This window comes from Rousettus aegyptiacus, unplaced genomic scaffold (genome assembly GCF_014176215.1).
Source record: "Rousettus aegyptiacus isolate mRouAeg1 unplaced genomic scaffold, mRouAeg1.p scaffold_m13_p_6, whole genome shotgun sequence".
In the NCBI taxonomy this organism is placed as follows: domain Eukaryota; kingdom Metazoa; phylum Chordata; class Mammalia; order Chiroptera; family Pteropodidae; genus Rousettus; species Rousettus aegyptiacus.
Genome location: NW_023416309.1, coordinates 42,247,435 through 42,268,374, shown reverse-complemented (window position 1 = coordinate 42,268,374; position 20,940 = coordinate 42,247,435). Strand labels below are relative to the sequence as shown.

At 37.0% G+C, this 20,940-nt stretch overlaps 1 protein-coding gene and 1 non-coding gene across 7 annotated transcripts in view; one reads left to right on the top strand and one right to left on the bottom strand.

The window, feature by feature from the left end:
* CFAP43 (cilia and flagella associated protein 43) overlaps positions 1-20,940 on the top strand; it is a 71,960-nt gene that overhangs the window by 1,981 nt on the left and 49,039 nt on the right. For 4 of the 6 annotated variants that reach the window (XM_016154453.2, XM_016154457.2, XM_016154456.2 and 1 more), the window contains exons 3-8: positions 4,215-4,311; positions 7,914-8,081; positions 9,778-9,928; positions 15,228-15,387; positions 18,835-18,902; positions 20,798-20,929. In XM_016154453.2, the coding sequence (XP_016009939.2) occupies positions 4,215-4,311; positions 7,914-8,081; positions 9,778-9,928; positions 15,228-15,387; positions 18,835-18,902; positions 20,798-20,929 (776 nt within the window). Of the gene's footprint in view, positions 1-4,212; positions 4,312-6,267; positions 6,304-7,895; positions 8,082-9,777; positions 9,929-15,227; positions 15,388-18,834; positions 18,903-20,797; positions 20,930-20,940 lie in introns of those variants that run through there. The other 2 variants (XM_016154454.2, XM_016154455.2) reach the window with 2 other exon arrangements.
* LOC118604749 lies at positions 16,798-16,916 on the bottom strand. Its single transcript, XR_004951797.1, has one exon. It is a non-coding gene; the product is annotated as a 5S ribosomal RNA (ribosomal RNA).

Genomic DNA, 20,940 nt, shown 5'->3' with positions numbered 1-20,940 from the left:
GGCATCACCTAGACTGCTTGTCGTAAATGCAGAAACTCTATTCCATCCAAGACTTACTGATTCAGAATCTTCATTTTAACAAGAGTTCCCAGGTGATTTATATGCACATTATTCGTAAGAAGCACTGTGCTAGAAGACTCGTTTACAGCACTAAATGCAGTTTGAAAAACTTTTTCAGAATGATTTTTTTTCTTTTATGATGCTTTGTTGAAAATCCCAGTGAATTGATGATGTATAACTTCTAAAGATAAGTCTTTGAGCCTCAATTTCCTTTTCCATGAAATGGAGATAATGGTGGTACCTACTGTTAAGACAGTGATGATAATAAATGAAATTTTATTTAAACATATTTAATATGTCATTATATAACATATGACATACATCATATATGTAATATGTCAATCAATGTTACCTACCATTTAAATTATTATGGACTCATTCTTAGATACAGCTGACCCAGACCTGCACATCTACTGGATCCTTCATCTATCTAATGAGTCCCTCATTTAACACATCACAGACAGAAATCTCAGGAGAGCTTAAGCCTGGTCTTAGTTCTGTAGACTTATGTGTCAGTAGACTTATGTGTCAAATAAGTGTTTGGGTCAAGCCAGGGAACTTCACTATAATTTAACATTTTATTTGTGGGTAAATTTGTGTTCTCACAGATTACAACAACTTTTAAAATATAACCCATTTATACATTGGGAATTATCTATGTGTACTCTCACTACCCTTCATCTTTAAAATTTCCTCCGCTTGCTAATTTGACTATAGCCCTGTCCAGCTAATTGAAAGTTAATTCAAACTAATACCCAACATACATATTAAATAATGAAACTCTAAAGGTATTCACAATAAAATTAGGAGTAAGTCAATAAAGATACCTGTTGATACCATTATTTTTTTTATATCAGCCTGGAAGTTCTAGCCAATGCAACTATTTGAAACTTAGAAACATTATAGCTATGGGAAAGGAAATAATGTGTAATGCAGTAGTCCACTAGGACCAATAAAAGAGTGCTCAATAAGATGCTGGTTTCAAACAAACAAAATGAAAACAGACTCATAGATACAGAGAACAAACTGATGATTGCCAGATAGGAGAGGAGTTGAGGATTGGGTGAAAAAGGTAAAGGGATTAATAAGTGCACACTGGTAGTTACAAAACAGTTACAGGGATATGAAATACAGCATAGAGAACATAGTCAATAATGTAATAGCTATGTATAGTGCCAGGTGGATACTAGAATAATTGGGGGGAATCAGTTCGTAAATTATGTAAATATCTAACCACTGTGCTATACACCTGAAACTAATATAAAATAATATTGATGTCAACTCTAAATTGAAAAATTAAAATTAAAAAGTAGTAATAACAAAAAAATTTTTTTAAAGATGCTGGTTTCAAAATAAATATCCATGTAGTTAGATTTAAATACCTAGGAATAATTCAGAGAAGAAATGTGATTGACCTCGGTGAAGAAAACTACACGAAAATCACTGATTTGAAACATTTACATAGAGACAAATTCCTGGATGGAAAGCCTGATTATTATAAATATATTTCTGTTATTCTTTACAGAAAGTAATTCATAGGTTTATCATATGTATTAGAGAGTCAGGAGTACTTAAATAAGATGATTCCAAAGTTCATCTGAAAGGACAAAATTAGAGAAGGGGAATCATTTGAAAGAGTATGATGGCAAGGCAGAGAGCCCTTTTTACATCATGATGCTACTATAACTAAGAGTGAGGTATTGGTGTAGGGATTACCAGATCAGTGAAAGAGTGGAAGACTGGGGACTGATTCTAGAATATACAAAGATAAGTATATGAGGAAAGATACTTCCCCCCATACACATAGAAAAATAGATGATATGGATTATTCATATCATCTCATAACAGTGGTGATAAGAGAACTATTTGAACAGAAGTATAAGTTAGGTACTCATACTGTACATCAAACCATATATCAGACGAAGAGTTCAATATCAAGAACAAACCCATTGAAAAGTAGAAGAAAATATGGTAGAAAATTGAAATGATTTCAGGATAAGAAAGACTTTTTACACAAAGGAAAGAATTAAAAATAGAAAGGTAGACATTTGATTTGATACAAATTTAAAACTTATGAACATCAAAAATACCATGAAACATTAAAAGGCAAACTGAAGAAAGTATTTGGAACAAATATGATCAAATATTTTCAGAGCATTTATGAAACAATAAGAAAAAAAAAAGAACAATGGAAAAGGAACTTAACCACACCACAAAACTGCAAATGATCTAAAACATAAAAAATGTTCCATAAAAATATTCATGTTAAAAGTGTCATTTAAACCAAGATAAGATTTTTTTTTGCTTATCAAGGTCACAATGTTTTTTAAACCTGATAACTGATGGGCGGAGTGCAGTGAAATTGGAGCACTCTTTTTTTCCTAAAATTAGGAGTATAAATTGATATGGTCTTTCTGGGAAGTAGATATTTACTTGCTCTGACTCAGTTAAACCTGCTTCAAGAACTAGAATTCGCTTTTAAGGAAATAATCAGATATATGGTCAAAGATTTGCATGCAAAGGAGTTAAAAGTACTGTCATCATAGCAAAAGATGAAACAACCTACTTCTCTAATAACATGAATATGGTTTAAAAAGTTAAAACATCCCTTAAAAGGATATTATGTGAACATTAAAATTCACATTTTTAAAGAATTATTATCAAAAGCTCAATGTAAACAACAGCAATAAAACTAATAAGAATAAAAGTGTGATCAAAGTTTAATTTTTAAAAATGTATATACATAATATTTAATCCATGATTATTACAGCTATAAAAAGCAAAGTTATATTTAAAGGAGAAATATGTATTTTTACAAGTAAACACAGAAGAAAATACCAGAAATAAACTTAATAAATTTGGTAGTAGGATTACAGAGGATACATTTTTCTTTTTATGCTTTTTGTTGTATTCAAAAGTCATTCATTTAAAAATTTTTTATTTTATTATTAGTTTCAAGTATATAGTGCATTGGTTAGACATTTATGTAGTTTGTGAAGTGATCCCTCTGATTGCTCTTTCTGTCCTCTGGCTCCACACATAGCCATTATATTACTTCTGACTGCATTCCCTATGCCGTGCTCCCCATCCCTGTAACCATCTATCAACTACTAATTTATACTTCTTTAACCCTTCACCCTTTTCTCCCAGTCCCCCTGAACCCCCTCCCCTCTGGCCATCACCAGATTGTCCTCTATATTTGTGAGTCTGTTTAAACCATGCATTTTTTAAAATTTAAAATAAATATAAAGAAAATATAAATTAATAATCCTCAGTTATGGAAGGAACTGCTATATAGAATGGATAGAAGATTATTCTATAAAGGCCTTTCTTTATTCTGCAGAAGAAAAATATTTCTTATTTTTGCATTGAACGCTTGTATCAGACTATGCTAAATAAATTCAATAAATGACAAAGTTTAGCATTATATTATGGTCAATAAAGTGAGAAGGGTAAAAAGGCAGAAAAGAGAGCCATTAAAAATGCACAACTAAAAAAATACGCAGAAGTAGCATGAATGTAAAAAAGACAGGCGTAAGAAAAGGTAAAGAACAGCAGATAAAGGAGAAGGAAAACCAGAGCCTCATACACAGGGAGGCAGAAGCAGACACATCCCTGTGTTAGCACATTTTAAACACATTGTTGCTAAGACTTATAAAGTCATATTTCATTTCTTCAACTACAGGTGCAAATGAGAATAGAACTTGTTATAGTAGCTCCAAGAACTGGAAGATATTAAGCCAAGAGCCAGATATGGCCTAAGGTTTAGAGATATGGAAGTAAGCTAGAATCATTCCATCTCCCCAAGGCATTTAAATTTGTTTGAATAACTTTTCTAATTACAGTGTTTTATATATTTATGGGATATTTTAGGTTATTGGATCATTTCAGATCATACTGGGATATACACGGTGCAGTACACTCAGTTGTACATTGACATCTAGAGACAGTGAACTAATAGTCCTAATTTAACTCTAATATCTTTTCAAAACGGATCTTAATTTTGCTCTTAATTTTCTTTTCATAATGTTAGAAATCAGCCAAGAGACCTTATTCCAAGAGCTATATGTTTTTTTAATTATGTGAAAATTACTAGAAAAGGGAAATCAACTATAGACTATAATTAAATCCTTACAATGGATTTCATTTTTTAGGCAATGTTCTTCTGGACTACACTTTACTTTCGTTCAGTTACTGTGGCACCTACCTGGCTAGTTACTCTTCTCTCCCGGAATTTGAGTTGGCCCTCTGGTAAGTTCCAGCGTCCTGCAGAATTCCTTTCATTGGGTTACATTTCACTTGTTAAAGGAATTTACATAATTTCTTTACATTGGGTTACTTGTCCTTTTGGACTTTATCAAAGGACAAATACATGAAAAATCTGAAACAAGGAAAAATGGAAGTAGAGGCCTTAATCATAGCATTTAATATAGTTACTACTTTTAGGCATAACATTTGGTAGGGCCAAAGTTATATGAGAGCTAAATTAACTATCATCTTTCTCTTTTTATTATTGTGTTATAATGTTTCCTTTGTCAGGTAAAGAATACATTTATAAACATGTTAAATTTCATCTTTTCTTAAATGGTAGCTTTGAGTCGTTGGCATATTTCCCCCTAATGTTAAAGTTAAGATGATGCCTATATTAGAGCTCAGTTTAAAGTAATTGCTTTTAGAGACCTTGGAACAATTATATGTTCAGAGAGTGGAACATTATACCACATTTTCCAGTTGTACAGGAAATACCTGTGGATTGAACACATCTGAGGTCTTTGCTGGGTCATTCCGTGTGGCGAGCTTCAAAGCAGCACTCACTCTTCCTTCCATCCATGACATAAACTCCTTCAGGGGAGTCTTATTAAGGGGACAGAATTCAATTCATAGCAATATTTAAAGGATGAGTAGAGAATAGCCTTGTGAAGAAGAGAAGGAGGAGGATTTCAAGCAGAGGAAGGGCATGTGCAAAGGCCGTGAGGTCAAATCAAAAAATGATGGATTTGAGGATTTAATTAAGAGATCATAATGATGAGAACAAGAGATTAACCATGAGAGACAAGCCTGGAGGGACAGTCTGAGGGCAGCTCATCAGCAGCCTTGTAAATAAGTAACCATGGAATTTATCATACAAATCAGGACACCTTTGAGAATGAAAGAGTGTGTTATTAATAACTAATATTGAGCAACAGGCCTAAACTAGGTTTGCCCTGGGCATACTGGAAAGGTTACTTACCCTATGTATAAGCCATTCTAACTGGCACATCCTTTACCCTAAAGTCAATGGGAAACAGGTAAAGGGTTTTAAGCAGAGATACAATAGATTCAGATCTGCATGTAAGAGTATTCCTTTTAGTTGTATCATGGAAGGTGTATTGGAGGGAAATAAGAAATGAACATCAGTTAGTAGGCCATGGTGGTCCCAGTGAGGGATGACTGCGACATGGACTACCGTTCTGAGGGAAGTGGAGATATTCGGGAGGGGTTGAGGAGGCAACCCCATGGGATTTGGTGGCTGCCTGGCTGTTGGGCGTGGTGCTGAGGGAGAGAGAGTGTTGAGGGTTATACTCAGAGTCATGACTTGAGCAACTTGGGGACATTATGGCGCTATTCAAAAAGATATCAAGGGCATGGGAGGAGGGAAGGTAGGTTGGGACAAGCTGAGTTGAGGGTGCATGAGATAAGTAAATGGAGACATCTAATTGGCAGTTGATATATTAGTTAGGATTTAGGTTCAGTTGCTGTCACAGAAACCCAAATTACGTTAAAGAAGTGGCTTAAACGAGCGAAAACTTGCTTTCTCACACGTGCAGCAGTCTGGATATGAGCGTTCATGGCTGGTGTGGTGGATACCCAGACTCAGGGGGCCAGTCTTCCACTCTCTTGCTCTTCTACTCCTAGGGTGTTGCCCTCATCTCTGGTCTAAAGTGGGGGCACCACCCATGTATTTTGGAGAGCCAGCGAGAAGGCAAAAGGATAAGGGAAAGGGGACAAACCTTTTTTGGAATGCATAGCCTGGAAGTTGCACAAATCACTGACACTTAGAGTACTTTGGTTAGCTTAGTCACAAGCAATGTTGAGCTGCAAGGAGAGCTGGGAAATATGGTACTCATGGCAAGTGACCATGTGCTTGGCTAAAAAACCAGGGATTCTGTTACTCAGAGGGATAAATGGAGAATAGATGTTGAGAGACACACTATGCTTCTGTCACAGATATCCAGGACTGGAGCTCAGGAGAGTGGACTGGAGGTAAGCATTTGGGAGTTGTTAAATCAGATTGGCAATCAAAGTACTAAAAGTCAATAAGACCTAAATAGGAACTTTGGACAGAACCTAAAGAAACACCAATCAAAGGGACTTAAAAAGCAGTCTCCCATTGTCTCTGGGGCCTAGGTCATCTATTCTGACTAGCTGACTCAGGGACTATCCAATTGTGTAGGCTTTGACTAACTTCCTGTGTGTACACCCCACCTGTGCATCACCTCATGCCTGCTCCACGTGCCCAGGGGCTTCCCTATTCCCCTGAATGTGAATTCAGAACAACTCGATCGGTGAGTTTGGTTTAAAGGGGAGGAGAGAAAAACATGGAAGGGTGAAATTGAGGGAAGTAGGAGTCAGGAGAGAGAGCTTAAAGATGCAGAGGAGAAGGAATAGTAGATAAACTAAATTCCTAAGAAGGCAAGACTTGTAGGATCCAGAGCACGAGTTGTGAAATTGGCCTTAAGTAGGAGGGATGTGCCTTCCTACTCAATTGTAACAGGAGAAGAGAAGGAAAGAGTGATACACATTCTGACAGGTTGTTATGCTTAATAGCAAGAATTTGAGGGAATTCTCAGCTGATGGCATCTGTCTGCTTCACGGGAATCAAGGCCATTTACCGAGAGTAAGATGGAAAGGTAAGAGGCTTCAGGAAAATGAAGAATGTTAAAAATGATTGCTTTAGAGAATCTGGGAGAGAACTGACCAGAGAAACAGTAGGATTGGAGGTTGTATTTAGACTCCAGTGGAGGCAGTAACCAGGAATTTATGTCCCTGACACACCTACTCCTGTGATCTTTGTTGCTATGTCTCCAGCAGCCCAGGCTTTCAGTCGTATCCACCCAGGGTTGGTGGTTTTTGCCAGACATCTGAGGCAAAAAGTCCAAAAGTCCAAGGAACTGGCAATACCAGCAAGAGAAAGGTTGATATGATGGACAGGGTACTTGTGATGGGGATGGAAGGAGGTGAGAGGAGGAGGAAGCTGAAAGACAAGGCGAGCCCAGTATGTATTAGTTCCAGTTTCCCAGTCACAACTCTGAACGGAAGGCTGGCTCTTTGTACAAGGGGAGAGCACACATTAATTTTATTTTTCATTTCATTTAGCAAAGGACTTTGCTTATGGTAGACGTTCAAGATATTCTCTGAAGTGAATAAATGAATTCATTTAAAAGTACCAGTACTATGATTTCAAAAATTCAGTAGATGATCAATTGACATCAATATGTAAAGTACACCCAGATCCATGGAGTACTCATAAATAGTTTAGAGACTTGGACACCTACACTTTTTTTTCAGCAAATGTGATGATATATTCCATTTTCTAGATTTAAATGAGTTAAATACAAATTTAATAAGGAAGATAAGTTAGACGTGGTAGTATATGATGGAGTAATATTTAAAAAATAGTTATTTTGCTTTCTTAGACAGGTACAGTATAATTATAAACATAATTATTTGTAATTTGATATTAATGTCATAGATTATATAAATTATATAATAAATTATCAATTTATGTAAATTGGTTCAAATAACTAAATAAATGTTCTCAAGATATGAAATTCAAATGAATTATTTTTCACCAGATGTGATTTTTCTCTAAGGAACTGGGAATCGAGTGTCATTTTGTGCAAAAAGTCACAACTTGGTATGGATATGAGCCAGATGACTTTTAACCCCATGAACTGGCGCCAGCTGTGCCTGTCAAATCCAAGTTCAGTGACTGTGTGGACCATTGAAAGAAGTAACCAGGAGCATTACTTCAAACCAAAGTAAGGGATTTCATTGCAATACAGTAAAGCTGTGGTCTTTGCATTCATGCAATGTGATTGGACTCATTTGATGAATTAAATGGCTTTGTACATACACCTTAAGTTATAACATCTTTCTACACAGGTAATGACCCTGGAGTGGTTGTTTGCATTTCAAAAAGATTCTCTATGACTTGATTTCCCAACAAGTTTCTTTTAAATATCAAGTCTTTCTAGAGCTTTTTCTAACGTAGTTTAATTTTCCAAAATTTTATTTGAACTCATTATTTCAAAACATGCCTATTATATTAAAGGGATGGTTATGACTTATCACTCCTATTATTTTGATGCCCAATTGGAATCTCCAAAACAAGAAACTTTTATATATGGAAATTTTATACATAGATTATACCTTCAGCCACGTTATCTACAAACAAAAAGGTAAAAAGGTAGTTGGATATAGTTGAATGATGGTAGTTATTTATTTGACTAGAACTGGGTCAAAGAGAGTTCTATGACCAATGTCCTGGTCATAGTTGATGATAACAGTGTCCTTGTTGATAAGAGTTCAAAGACTCAAGGTGCCCCTGAACTGACCATATTCCCCCAAGTAAAGACTGAGATGTTGGCCATGTGATCATCCTTGAAATGGCAATTTTTGAAAAATTGCCTTCTTAAGAGAAATGTAAGGCTAAATGCAAGTTTTCTAAATGCAGAACCCTAAGAGAGGCACTTCTTCCTGCACAGTACTCTTTATATCTCAATTTCATTTTTACAAGAACTCACTGAATAACCAAATCTGTCTCTAGGCAGAGGTAACAACACAGTATCTTTTCATAGAGTGGATAATGTCTCTAGCAGATCCTTGTCGGGGTAGACAAGTAACTTATCGTACCCTTCTCTCTTTTTGCATCCCTTGAATATTCTCTTCTAGTTCTTAATGCTGAATTGTGATTTTTCTATAAACAAGTAAAATGGGAGGCAAAGTGAGTAGATTTTCTTGTTTAAAAGCAAGCAGAATTTAGAAATACTTAAGCCTTACATTTGAGTAGTAAGTAGTTCTTTATAATCATCTTACAAAAGTATTCATCAATCATAAAACACAACCAAGGAAAATTTGAATTTAATGCATAAAGCCATGAATTCCCCCAAACTCATCTTAATAGTCATATTATAGGTTAAAAGTAGATACGATAAATTTGAAAATGAATCTTGATACCAAAGAGTCATAAAGGTAGCTGAATACAACCTATTATATGTTTATTTTGGCCCACAGTGTTTTTATTCAAATTGATGGCCAACATTTAAAATTTGAGAGATTTTTATAAATATTCAGGTTGAAATTTTAGAACCAAAATTCTCACATGTCAGCAAGCCCTCCTGGTGGGAGCTGAGTGGTGCCTGCCACTTTTAAGAGGACAATTTCCCATTTGGCACAGTCACCACCTTACCACACTTTACCTGCCTGACCACATCAATATTCAAATTTATAATCTTGCTTTAGATGTTAACTTTGAAAATCCACATGTATTCAATGTAAACGTTACTTGTCCTTTTATGATATGTATTTTAAAATCTATTTGGCCTTTATCTATTTTGTTTTGTTAGTTTTTGATGTTATAATACCTTCCCGCCTTGTTTCCCACCAGTATGCAGCAGTTACATTAACGACTAGTTTCTGTTAATTCGATTATTCTGATGTTTCTTTTTTCTACAGGTCGGTAAAGCTACCTATGGAAGACGGGTCATTTTTTAATGAAAAAGACGTAGTTTTCCCCGACTCATTGCCGAAAGATCTTATCTACGGACCCGTGCTTCCACTTTCAGCCGTGGCTGGGCTAGTGGGCAAAGAGGCAGAAACTTTCAGGGTAATTACCTGGTACCTCTTCCTGTTTGCCTCCTCATAACCATCCCGTAAGACATGCAGGATAGAGGGGATCATCCTGGTTTTTACAACAGATTAGCCCTGGAGACCATGAGAGATGAAAACTCTGGAGTTATGAGTTTGAGTGACTGGGGGGATGATGGTACTGCTGACTGAAACGGGGAGCCCAGATGTGATTTTCAGTTTTGGACATACAAATTTGGGGTGCTGGGAACACATCCAGGTGGAGATGCTAGGTAGAAGTTGGCAAAGTGCACTCGGTGTTAGAAGACAGGGCTAGAGATACACAGATGTCAGAATCTTTCTCACAGAAAGGATAGTAGAAGCCCTGGGAGAGGGGTGTGATGAAAAGGAGAGGAAGGGTGTCAGGGAAGAGAGCCAGAGAGGAAACTGCCGAGAGTTGGGAGCAGGAAGCAGAGCCTGAGAAGCGACAGTTACCAAAGTTGGGACAAATCCAGAAGAGAACAAGACCACGGAAAACAGTGGAAGGAAGTTTCGAAAGGGAGTTTGTCAGCAGTTGTACACTCATTCATTTATTCATTTATTCATTTATTTATTCATTTATTCATTCAGCAGATTTATCAAGCTCCTTCTATATATCAGGAACTGTTTTAGATAATAGGATCACATGGTGACCAACCAGGCATCGTAATCCCTGCCTCTTAGAGGTTACATTCCAACAGGAAGACAGAGCAATGATACCAAAGGAAAGAGATACATTAAGTCATTACGAAATATGGTAATTATTATAACAGGATAATTGAGGGATGGAGGTGAGCATAAGATTAACACATGCTAGTCAAGGAAGGCCTCCAGCGGGATGACGCTTAAACTGAGACTTTAAGGATTGGGAGACATTACTCTTGCTACAGGGTAGAGAGTGTTTAGGCAAGGGAAACTGCATGTGCAAAGTTTGTCTTGGGGGAAGATCCGAGAGAAGACCCATATAGCTGGAGCGCGGAAGTAAAAGGAGTGTGAGGTGCAGGTGATGTTCAGGAGCGGGGCAGGGAGCAGAGAGCAGCACAGGGCCTTTGAGACGAAGGTTAAAGGGCTTGATTCTAAGCCTCTCCCATCTCCATTATGCTAATGTTTGTGTTAACGCTCCAAGATGTGGATGAAGGAAATAGAGGTTCCCAAATGTTTTTGACCACTGCAGAGAATTAAGGTATAGATGCTAAAAATAATTCGGTGTGGTAGTTTATTAAAAAAATCTCTGGCAAGCAAGAGAAAATGAATGCTCCTCGTGTTTCCTCTAAAGGATGTCGATTATTCACTTTTTAAATCACAGAAAATGACTAACTCCTGTTGATAACACACATCTCAGCTTTGGATACACAACCGCATTCAGCCACAGCAGGGCAGCAAAGTAAACACAAATAGATCAACCATCAGGGTTTACAACTTGAAAAAAATGTTTCTATATTTAGTATTTGATGCTTAATATCCCAAATTTTTAACTATCAAAAAAATTGTTTTTCTGTTGTAAATTTCTGTAGGAGCCCTCACGCATCGCATTTTGCACCAACATGATAAACCCTACATAAACATTTTAAATTGAGGCAATTGTCCTTGTCATTTGAAAAATGCTATGAATGCCTTCCATAAATACTTAAATGTAGAGTTACCATTCTGAAAAATGCTCATAATTAAACAGATATTTTTATTTCCTAGGACTTTTGTACTCAGTACATTTTAACCTTTTTCTGAAAATAGAAATTTAATGGTAAAGTTTGACATCTCTAAATTATACAGGAAATATTAATAAAACCATATACTTTGTTAAATTAGAAATTAACTTTCCTAGTAATTTTTTTTTTCATTTTAAAGTTAAAGAAGGTGAGAAAAATGGCTAACACATTAATTAATGCCTGTACAATGATTGAAAGCATAACCAAAAATAGGTTTCAAATGTCTTGATTCTATTTTTTTCTTTTGAACGGCATTTCTTGTGACCTGGATACCAAATTGCAAAGAAATAAGTAATGACTTGATCTGTATGAGAGTCTTAGAAATGGGCAGGCTATGGATTTTTACAAAGTTATAGACATTAGATACTCCTATTATCTCTCTTGCAACTGACACTGGAAAGGCACATTATAAGCCTTTAGATAGGCCTGTGTCATAACATACAACTTAGTTAGGGCATTAGCAACGATATCCAGTAGTAGTATGAGGGGAATCAATTATAGATGTTATCCGGCTAGAAACTGAATCCAAGGCAATTAATTTAATCTCACATGTCCCATTTCCTTTTTCCATCTACTTTTTTTTTTTTTCTTAAAAAAGGGAAACGTTGCTAAATAAGAATCTCTTTTATAAACTCACATACTCTGAAACACATTCAGGTGCTTATATTTTCTAAAGCAATATTAAATTGGACTCGAATATTTTATGTTTGGTTTCCAAGTGACCAAAGTGTTTGATTTGTGACTCCAGAGGACTGAACAAGGAATTGGTGTTATCAACAAAGATTTTTAAATACTATTAGCGCCTTTTCTTTTACAATGCTCAGTATTTTCAGAGTTAAAAAATATTTCTACTCGATGACATAGACCATATTAATTGATGAAAGGAAATAATAGGAAGACGAGCCCAGGTTTATTTTAAAGTAAGAAAAGCCGCATACGATACTAGTTTAACATTCCAAGGCCAGAAAATTCCAAGTTTTCACCCTCGCCTTCTGTTGCGTATGTGCAGATTCACTGGTGTCAGTGTTGTGAGAACCAGACGTGTGTGTGTCTTTAAGATTTTGAGCCCATTACTATACCGAGACACGTCTGTCTTTTTGTGATTTGCAGTTTAAAGTTACATGTCGTCAAGACAACCCAAGAAACTTAAGTTATGATGATTACATAATGTTGTCCAGTGAGTAAATCTTTTCTATCAGTCAAGTCTCAGACCGCAAGAAAATGCCATTAATTAGCAGCATGTTAATCCGTCTTGGTGATTTTTGTCCTCTTTTTTTGGCCTACTGAGTGACCAGATTGTTATTCAAGTATTCATTTTCTAACAATCCAAGGGTATGAAGGCATGAAATAGACCAATTATATAATCACAGTCATTCTATCCTTTTAAAAATTATCATGATGATTGCTCCTATATACAATTTCTATCTTAGTCATGTTTCAAGGTCCATCACAAGTGATAACTCTATATGTACTTCCTTCACTCCATCAAGAGGAACCAATTGCTTTTTTTATGGTTGTGCCCATAACATTTAAATACCCTTCAACTTTAACCTGCCACGTTTTCTGATTCTGATATTTGTTGATACTACTCCTCCCCTCAGTGAGTAACCTATTGAGAAATGGAATTCCTTAGGACTTGGCACAATGCCTGGTATATAATCAACACTCAATAAATGTTTATTGAAACGTCAGTTATGCAATGTTTATATCAGTTGAGAATCTGGTAGAAATCGTTACTTTTGCAATGTCACATCTGCTTCACCTTGAAATGACAAATCTTTTCTAAATTAAAAGAGCAGTGTATAATGTTAATTCAATTAATCGAGTATTTATTAGAAAGCTGCCTTGCATACTTTGGGAAGTTTTGAATGGAAAAACTATTGTCCATATGGTTTTAAGCACTCCCCAATTGTGGAACCGATTTCAACTTACCCTGCTTTATTTTTCTCCACAGCACTTTTCAATACATCACATTCTATGTATTTAACTTCTTAACCTACTTTTACTCTGTTTCCCCTCACCAGGATGTAAGCCCTATGAGGGCAGGCATTTTTGTGTGTGTGTTTTGTTCACTGCCACATTCCTGTGCCTAGAATGTAATAAGTATCCAATAAATATTTGTTCGATGAATGAATAAATGAATGAAATAAACATAGAGCTCTCAAGGAATTTAACAATTCTGGTAATTTGGCCAATGGCTTATTAAAAATATTTTCTGTTCCTATGGGCGTAAGGATGCCTAAAGAAAAAAAAGACACTATGTTGTAGCCAATGCAGTTCTAAATAATAGTATAGCATAATGAAAAGTTCAGATAGTACTAAGCATTATGTTCTCAATATAAGTTAAACAAACAAACATGTAAGCTGATAAGTTCGACTTGTTTAAATAGAGAAGGAGTGTTATATTACTGTATCCTTAATTCAGAATCTTATTGATGCTGTGATGGGGTGGGATGGGGGTGGGACATGCCCAAAATAACTGTCAGAGCTACCTTGGCCTCAAGGAAGGAGGGCAGGTGGTCCTAGGCTTACAAGGAGGCCTATTCTGTGCTGACAGTGTAAGCAGCCTCTCCCCAGTGGACACAAGCATTTTAGGCTGCAGGAGGTATAATACTGAGTGAGGTCTTACTGTCTAAGGCAGGACTCAATAGACTATGATGTGTGTTTTTATGGTCAAGCTAAGAATGTTTTTTACACTTTTTAAAGGATTTTCAAAAACAAAAAAAAACAAAAAACAAAAAAAAGAAGCAGAAGAAGCAGAAGAAGGAGGAGGAGGAGGAGGAGGAAGAGGAGGGGGAGGAGGAGGAGGAGAAAAAAAGAGAAAGAAAGAAAGAAAGAAAGAAAGAAAGAAAGAAAGAAAGAAAGAAAGAAAGAAAGAAAAAGAAAGAAAGGAAGAGGAACAAACAGATATGTTACAGAGGCAGGCCTATGTGGTCCACAAAGCCTAAAATATTTACTACCTTGTCCTTTCCAGGAAAAAAAATTTGTCTTAGATCTTTGCTCCTTATTATTTTTAGCCCTAAAGCCAGCTTTCCTTCTGGGTCTGTCCCACAGATTTTATGCATTTTTCTTTGAGTTTTCCAGGGAATCAAAGTCACATAGGATGTTTCATCAACCGAATTAGAAAGGCCACCAAAATCAGACAAAATGTCCTCTTCTCATTCTCCATGAAAGCAAACTAAGCAAAGAATGTCAGCCCACTTCTCCACAGCCACTGCAGGAAAATCACATTCATGCCGCCTGCAGAACCAGGAGTGAGAAATATTGACAGAAGTCTTCCTCAAAAAGGGTGATTGTAGCTAGACAACGACTTCCTCAGATTCAAAATACAAACAAAGGAAATGGCGTAGACATTCTCTAGAACTGATTGTGTTGGCAAATATGTTTTATTTTTTCCTAGTGAATTAAAAGATAGAGAGAGAAGTGGAGGAAGGAAGGAGAAGTTCACTTAGCTCTTGGCAAATAGTGGGGCCAATGCACGTCTGTATGTCCATATTCGTTTATTTCCTCTTGGAAATTGTTTTGATGGGTATTTCTCTTGTCCTTAAGGCATAATTGTTGTCTTAACACAAGGTTTCTAATCTTTTCCTGAAGCCCAAAGATGATCTATATCCTTTGCTTCACCCAACTGTGCACTGCTGGACTCCAACAAGTGACCTATACGTTGGCTGTGAAGAGGGTCATCTTTTATTGATTAATGGAGAAAACCTGAAGGCCACTGTGCTTAATAAGGCAGAAGGCAGATCACCACTAGGTGAGAAATGGTTTTGCTTCATATTCCCGGAAGTGTAGCTTTGGTGACAGTTTTGCACTTGAAGATAGATGTTTTGTTTCCTATTTTCTCTTTCTCAGAGACATCTTTGATTCCTTCTTCTTTTTTTTTCCTGTAGGTAGTTGCCAAGTCTTGTTCCTTCTAGCTACCTAATGTTTATTAAATGTAATATGTTCTAGGCATTGTGCAATTACTCTATAATGCAGATTTCATATAATCTTCAAAACAGCTGTACATTTTTATCTCCGGGATGTAGATGAGTAAATAGAGGCATTGAGGGGTTAACAAACATCCCAAATTCATGTAACTAGTAAACTGTGGAGCTACTATCTAAATCCAGGCAATAAGACTTCTGAGTCCAAGTTCTTAGCTACTATGCTATATCCTTTCCTGTACATGTGACTGTTTTGTTTAATAAACTAATCATATTCTTTCCTGCCCTCTCCCCTTCTCAACCCTTTTAACCATAATGGTCTTCTCTTTTAAGTCCAACTGCCATCTTGAAAATTACCTTTATGTTGAGTGGTTAGAATTTGTAAGAGAACCTGATCTAGTCTCTTCAGATCTGGTGTCTACTCCTGGTCCTATCAGCTCTGGCCAGAGTTGGGCCTCAGTCACAGAAGGTACTAGGTGTAGACCCTTTGAGAAGGAAACATTGCCAGGATAAGCTCCCCAAACCTGCCCAATTCGCTCTTCCTTCCAGTTGCTCTTCTTATTTCACGCCTTGATTTTGGCGGCAACCTCAGGACTGATTTCATTGACCTTAATCTATAACTGACCCAAACCAGGCAGCTCGTTGCTGTCCAACAGCCCTTCTTGAAGACCATTGTCAACATGAAACTCGAGGACTGCTCCTCCTTGACTTTTAAGCCCTCTAATCTGATCCTTCGCCATTAGTATTAGTTGCTTCTACTGCCTAGTAGTTTTCTGTCTAGCCAGTCAGTTCTTCACATCGCTTCACAGACGTGCCTCATAGCCTGTTGGCTTGCCGCTTTGCTCTCTGAATTCTCCAGTTCCCGGCTCAGACACCACCTCCTACAGCAGTGTCTCTCATCTATGCTCTCTCTCATTCCCCGACTCACACTTCGCTAGTAAAACAGAGACCACTGAGTTTAACTTTCCTCCCCAGCCTTCTCGCTTCCTTTTGCTCTCACCTGTACCCCTCAGGGTTGGTTCACTCTCTAGTCTCGCATCCACAGTATCAGCCCACAATCTAATCTATCTATTTGTTTATTTGTGAGGCAACCCTTGGTTGACCTCACAGATTACAAGGGCCTGCATCCACAGTATCAGCCCACAATCTAATCTATCTATTTGTTTATTTGTGAGGCAACCCTTGGTTGACCTCACAGATTACAAGGGCCTTGTCAATTTATAATCCCTTAATTTTTAGGCCTACAGCACCTGGTCTTCCTATGTGGTCTCCCATCCAAGTACTAACCAGGCCCAACCCTGCTTAGCTTCCAAGATCAGATGGGATTGAGCTTGATCAGGGTAACATGGCTATAGACTCTCACTTGAGCCTTTCAGAAGTTCTAATTTTTCCTGTGCTCTCCCCAGATTCTGCCTGCTGGCATTTACAGTTACCTTTGTCTAGGATGTCTTCCTCTCCTTTGTCTACCTGGTGAAATTGCCCACCGTGGAGCCTTCCTTGTCCTCATCCCAACCTTCATTGCACCATTAGGTGCCCCTGTCTGGGGTTCCTTCAGACTCTGCTTTGGGAGAGCCTCATCCTGGGCTATTATAATGCCCCATGTGCATATCTGTCTTTCCCACTAGTCATCAACTCTTTGATGTCAGTAACAGTGTTTTACTAATTTTTAGGTTCCAAAATTTAATCCCAGAGATTGCTACAGAGTAAATTAGCACCAAAATGTGTTTGTAAAATTAATTATAAAATAATGTTTCTCATTTCCAAACTCCTATCACACTTGTAGTATATTATAGATAATTTAGGACTTAATCATATGTAGTCTCATACTGTTCACTATTTCCTTCCTGGGTAGTATTTCTAATAATTTTCATGGCATATTATGCATCTTTTCAAACAGGTATTGTTTAGCCTCTATGATGTAGAAGGCACTAAGCAAAGTGCTTCAGAGCTGACATAGGTAGCAAATATATAATTCATTATCTCTACCCTCAAGGGATTTATTTTATATAAAAGAGAATAAGACAAGCAGCCAGTTAATTACAACCAGATAGATTAGAATGATTTCACTTTGTGAAGTGCCATGGGAATTCAGAAGAGGGAAACAGGCCAAGTTAAGTCTTTGTTGTTCTTAAGTCATTTTGAAGGTGGCATTTGAAATGGTCCCTGAAGGGTGGGGTCACAGGCAGAGATGAGGGTAGGTGGACTTTTTGGCAATGGTATCTGCCTAGACAAAAAATGTGGGGAAGGTGAAGATGCAAGAAGTGGTCCAGTTTGTTTGGAACATCAAGTTTTACACAGGGATAGTGGGGAACAAAGGGACATCGAAGCTATATCTGACCTTATATGTCCAGCTAAGGTGTTTATGCTTATTTCAGCTGACAGTAGGCAGACATCAAAAACTTCTGAATGGAATTGTGCTTGAGGAGATTAATTTAGCCATTATTCAGGGAAGGACAATCCTAGAAGCATGTGGCTATAACCAGCAGGCCCCTAGATGGGGGCGGGGTGGGAGGTTGTCATAAGAAGCTGAACTACAGTGGCAGTTGGATTGGGAAAGAAGGGACTGCTGAGAGGTGACTTGTCCGTGAAGGAAAAGACAGTATGCTTCTTAGCATCCGGCAAAATGCCAAGCACATATTATACAGTAAACAAGTAATTCAATGGATGCTAACTGAGCTTTTGACCTTGTAGTCCTTGGGGTTTATCTATATAACAGGTAATATGCTTTTGTTTTTTTCCACTGAGGACAATATATTTTTTTATCGAGGTATAGTTAACCTATAAGATTATATTAGTTTCAGCTATACAACATTCAAGGACAATATTTTATCAACAACATATATTCTTTTTACTTTTATTCACTGAGCTTTATCTACTAAGGTATAAATTTACATACTATAAAATGTACAAATCCTAAGTACAGCTTGATGATAGTTATATAGTTTTTTTTTTTCTGGCCTCTTAAAGTCTCTGACAATACTTCTCTCAAAAAGAAAATATAGCTACTAAATAATTCTACAATGTTATAGTTACATAGATCTGATACTACTAACCTTAAAAAACTTGTGTGATTTACATCAATAATTATTGCTAAGCAGCTTTTATTATCCATTATGTGGGAGGCATCATAGCACATATTCTAACGTGAAGTTGATTTTAGAAAAAAAAGATTACAAAGAGATAAATTGTCCTAGGAAAGCAAACGAGATTAATTACTTTGTGTTGTACTTTTAGTTATGTGTCACCTATTGTCCCTTGTTTTTCTTTTCCAAAAGATGGAAGAGATTTTTTCAGTCCGGTCACCTTGGCATATCAGAAGGGAGGCGTGCTTGCTTCTGGAATCGTAATGTATTTTTTTCTTTAAAATTAATTGCTCTCAAGAAAATATGCAGGGTGGCTCCATAGTGTAGTGGTCAGCATGTCCGCTTTACACACAGAAGGTCCTGGGTTCACGCCTCAGGTGGACCCACACACCATACCTCGGGAGCACCAGGCCCCGGGGGAGTGCTAGGCTCTGGGGTGCTGCGAGCATGTGGAAGGAGACGCCCCACCTGCAGAGAACCAGTCCTTAGAGGGAAATGGCAACATTCATGGGTCAGCGATGGAAGTTGGAGGAGGCAAAATTAAAGAGGGGGAAAAAGAGAATATACATTTTCCATTTACTTCCATTTACTACCATGAGCCATAATTTGGGATGTCAGATTCTGTCAGATTATTAATTAAAATTGTTTCCTTTTAGGATGCTATTATAAAACATTATGAAGAATTGCAAATATATACAAAAGTAGGATCGACAATGTAATGAACTGGCATACATTTATGCCCCCAAAACATCTAATGTTTGTCACCCAATTCCATGACCGTTTGTGCACTTAATGTACTGGGTTGCCAGATACAAATGGAACCTTTTTTTCTAACCTTCAGCTTAGCCTCTTGCGTGTGCCCATTTAGCTTACCTGTATCATATTGTTATTGTCTGTCTTGGAATTGGTATTATTAACCTTCATTTAGTTGGTGCTTATTTTGTGCCAGGCACCATGCTAAGTGCTTTGCTTGCATTATTTTATTGCTCTTCACAATAATCCTACCAAGCAGAAGCTATTGATGAAGGAACTAAGTCTTACCTAGCTCACTCAGCATCAGTACGTATGAAGAGTGGTTAGACCATGTGACTTTCCCATGCTACAGTAATCCATGCTAAGGTTTGGAGCCAACCTACACTAAAACCTCAGGTCTACTGGTAGCTTCTTGAAACTACTGTTAGCTTTGTCTCTTCTATTGCCACAGATCACATCTCTAAGACCCTGAGGGCAGTTAGGCAATGATGTTGGGGTTAGAGATGTAGCTCCACAAATGAGAAGCTCCTAAAGGTATACGCAGTTTGTAATCCCCTACCCCTAACTTTGCAACCTCCTATATTTAGTCTGTACTTATGGCCTTTTTTGACTCTTGTCCTTCCTAAGGCCATTCTTGATGTTTTTTAAAAACATAATTTAAAGGAATAATTGGAGCATCTGCTCTGATGAGGGGTAGAGAATGATGATAAGCTTAGAGAAACCACCTTGCATATTTCCCCCCACCCCCAGGTTGCAAGTGTCTGAACCCAGTCATCTCGTAAATGCCTACTCTTAGTTATAATGGGGTCTAATCTAGAAATGATGGATGAATATGCCCAAAGCCTCTTCACTATTGTAGAAGTAACTCAGATTCATCTTAAAAGTAGTTATCTTGAATCCATTTGCAATCAACCAACCTGTAAAGAATATAAAGGAAATAGCACACTCTCTACCTTTTGGTCATTTAGAGAGATAAGAAATGCACATAACAATGATTAAAGAACATACATTAAGACTAGTGTCCTTAGAAATAAGGAAACTGCTACATATACAAGCCACACAAGAAACTCTACCTCATTTGCCCCACTTCCTGTATAATAAAGAATGTGTTAAGAAGATAGATGCTAGAGAAACTCAAAGAAAGGAGAGGTCGGTAAAATTTTAGGTAATTGAAAAATATGTAACAAAAGAGATAAAATTGAAACTTGACCAGGAAACATGGTTAAAAGTTACCTAAATAAAGATAAGTAGGCAGAGCATTCTAGATAATGTAAATATAAATGATGATTAAAAAAATAAACAACAGATGGTAATCAATAAATCTTAGTTGTCTGATGAGGAAAGTATATTATGCATTGACTGACTGATTTTCTGCACTTACCTCATTGTTTTTGGTCTCCAGGATGGCTTTGTGTATTCTTTTATTATTAAAGATTCATGTTACACAGTAGAGGATTTTCTTCACTTTGAAGAGCCTGTGGAATATTTGATGTTTTCTCCCAGTTACAAACTATTATTAATCAAAACAGAAAAGGTATGCTAGAT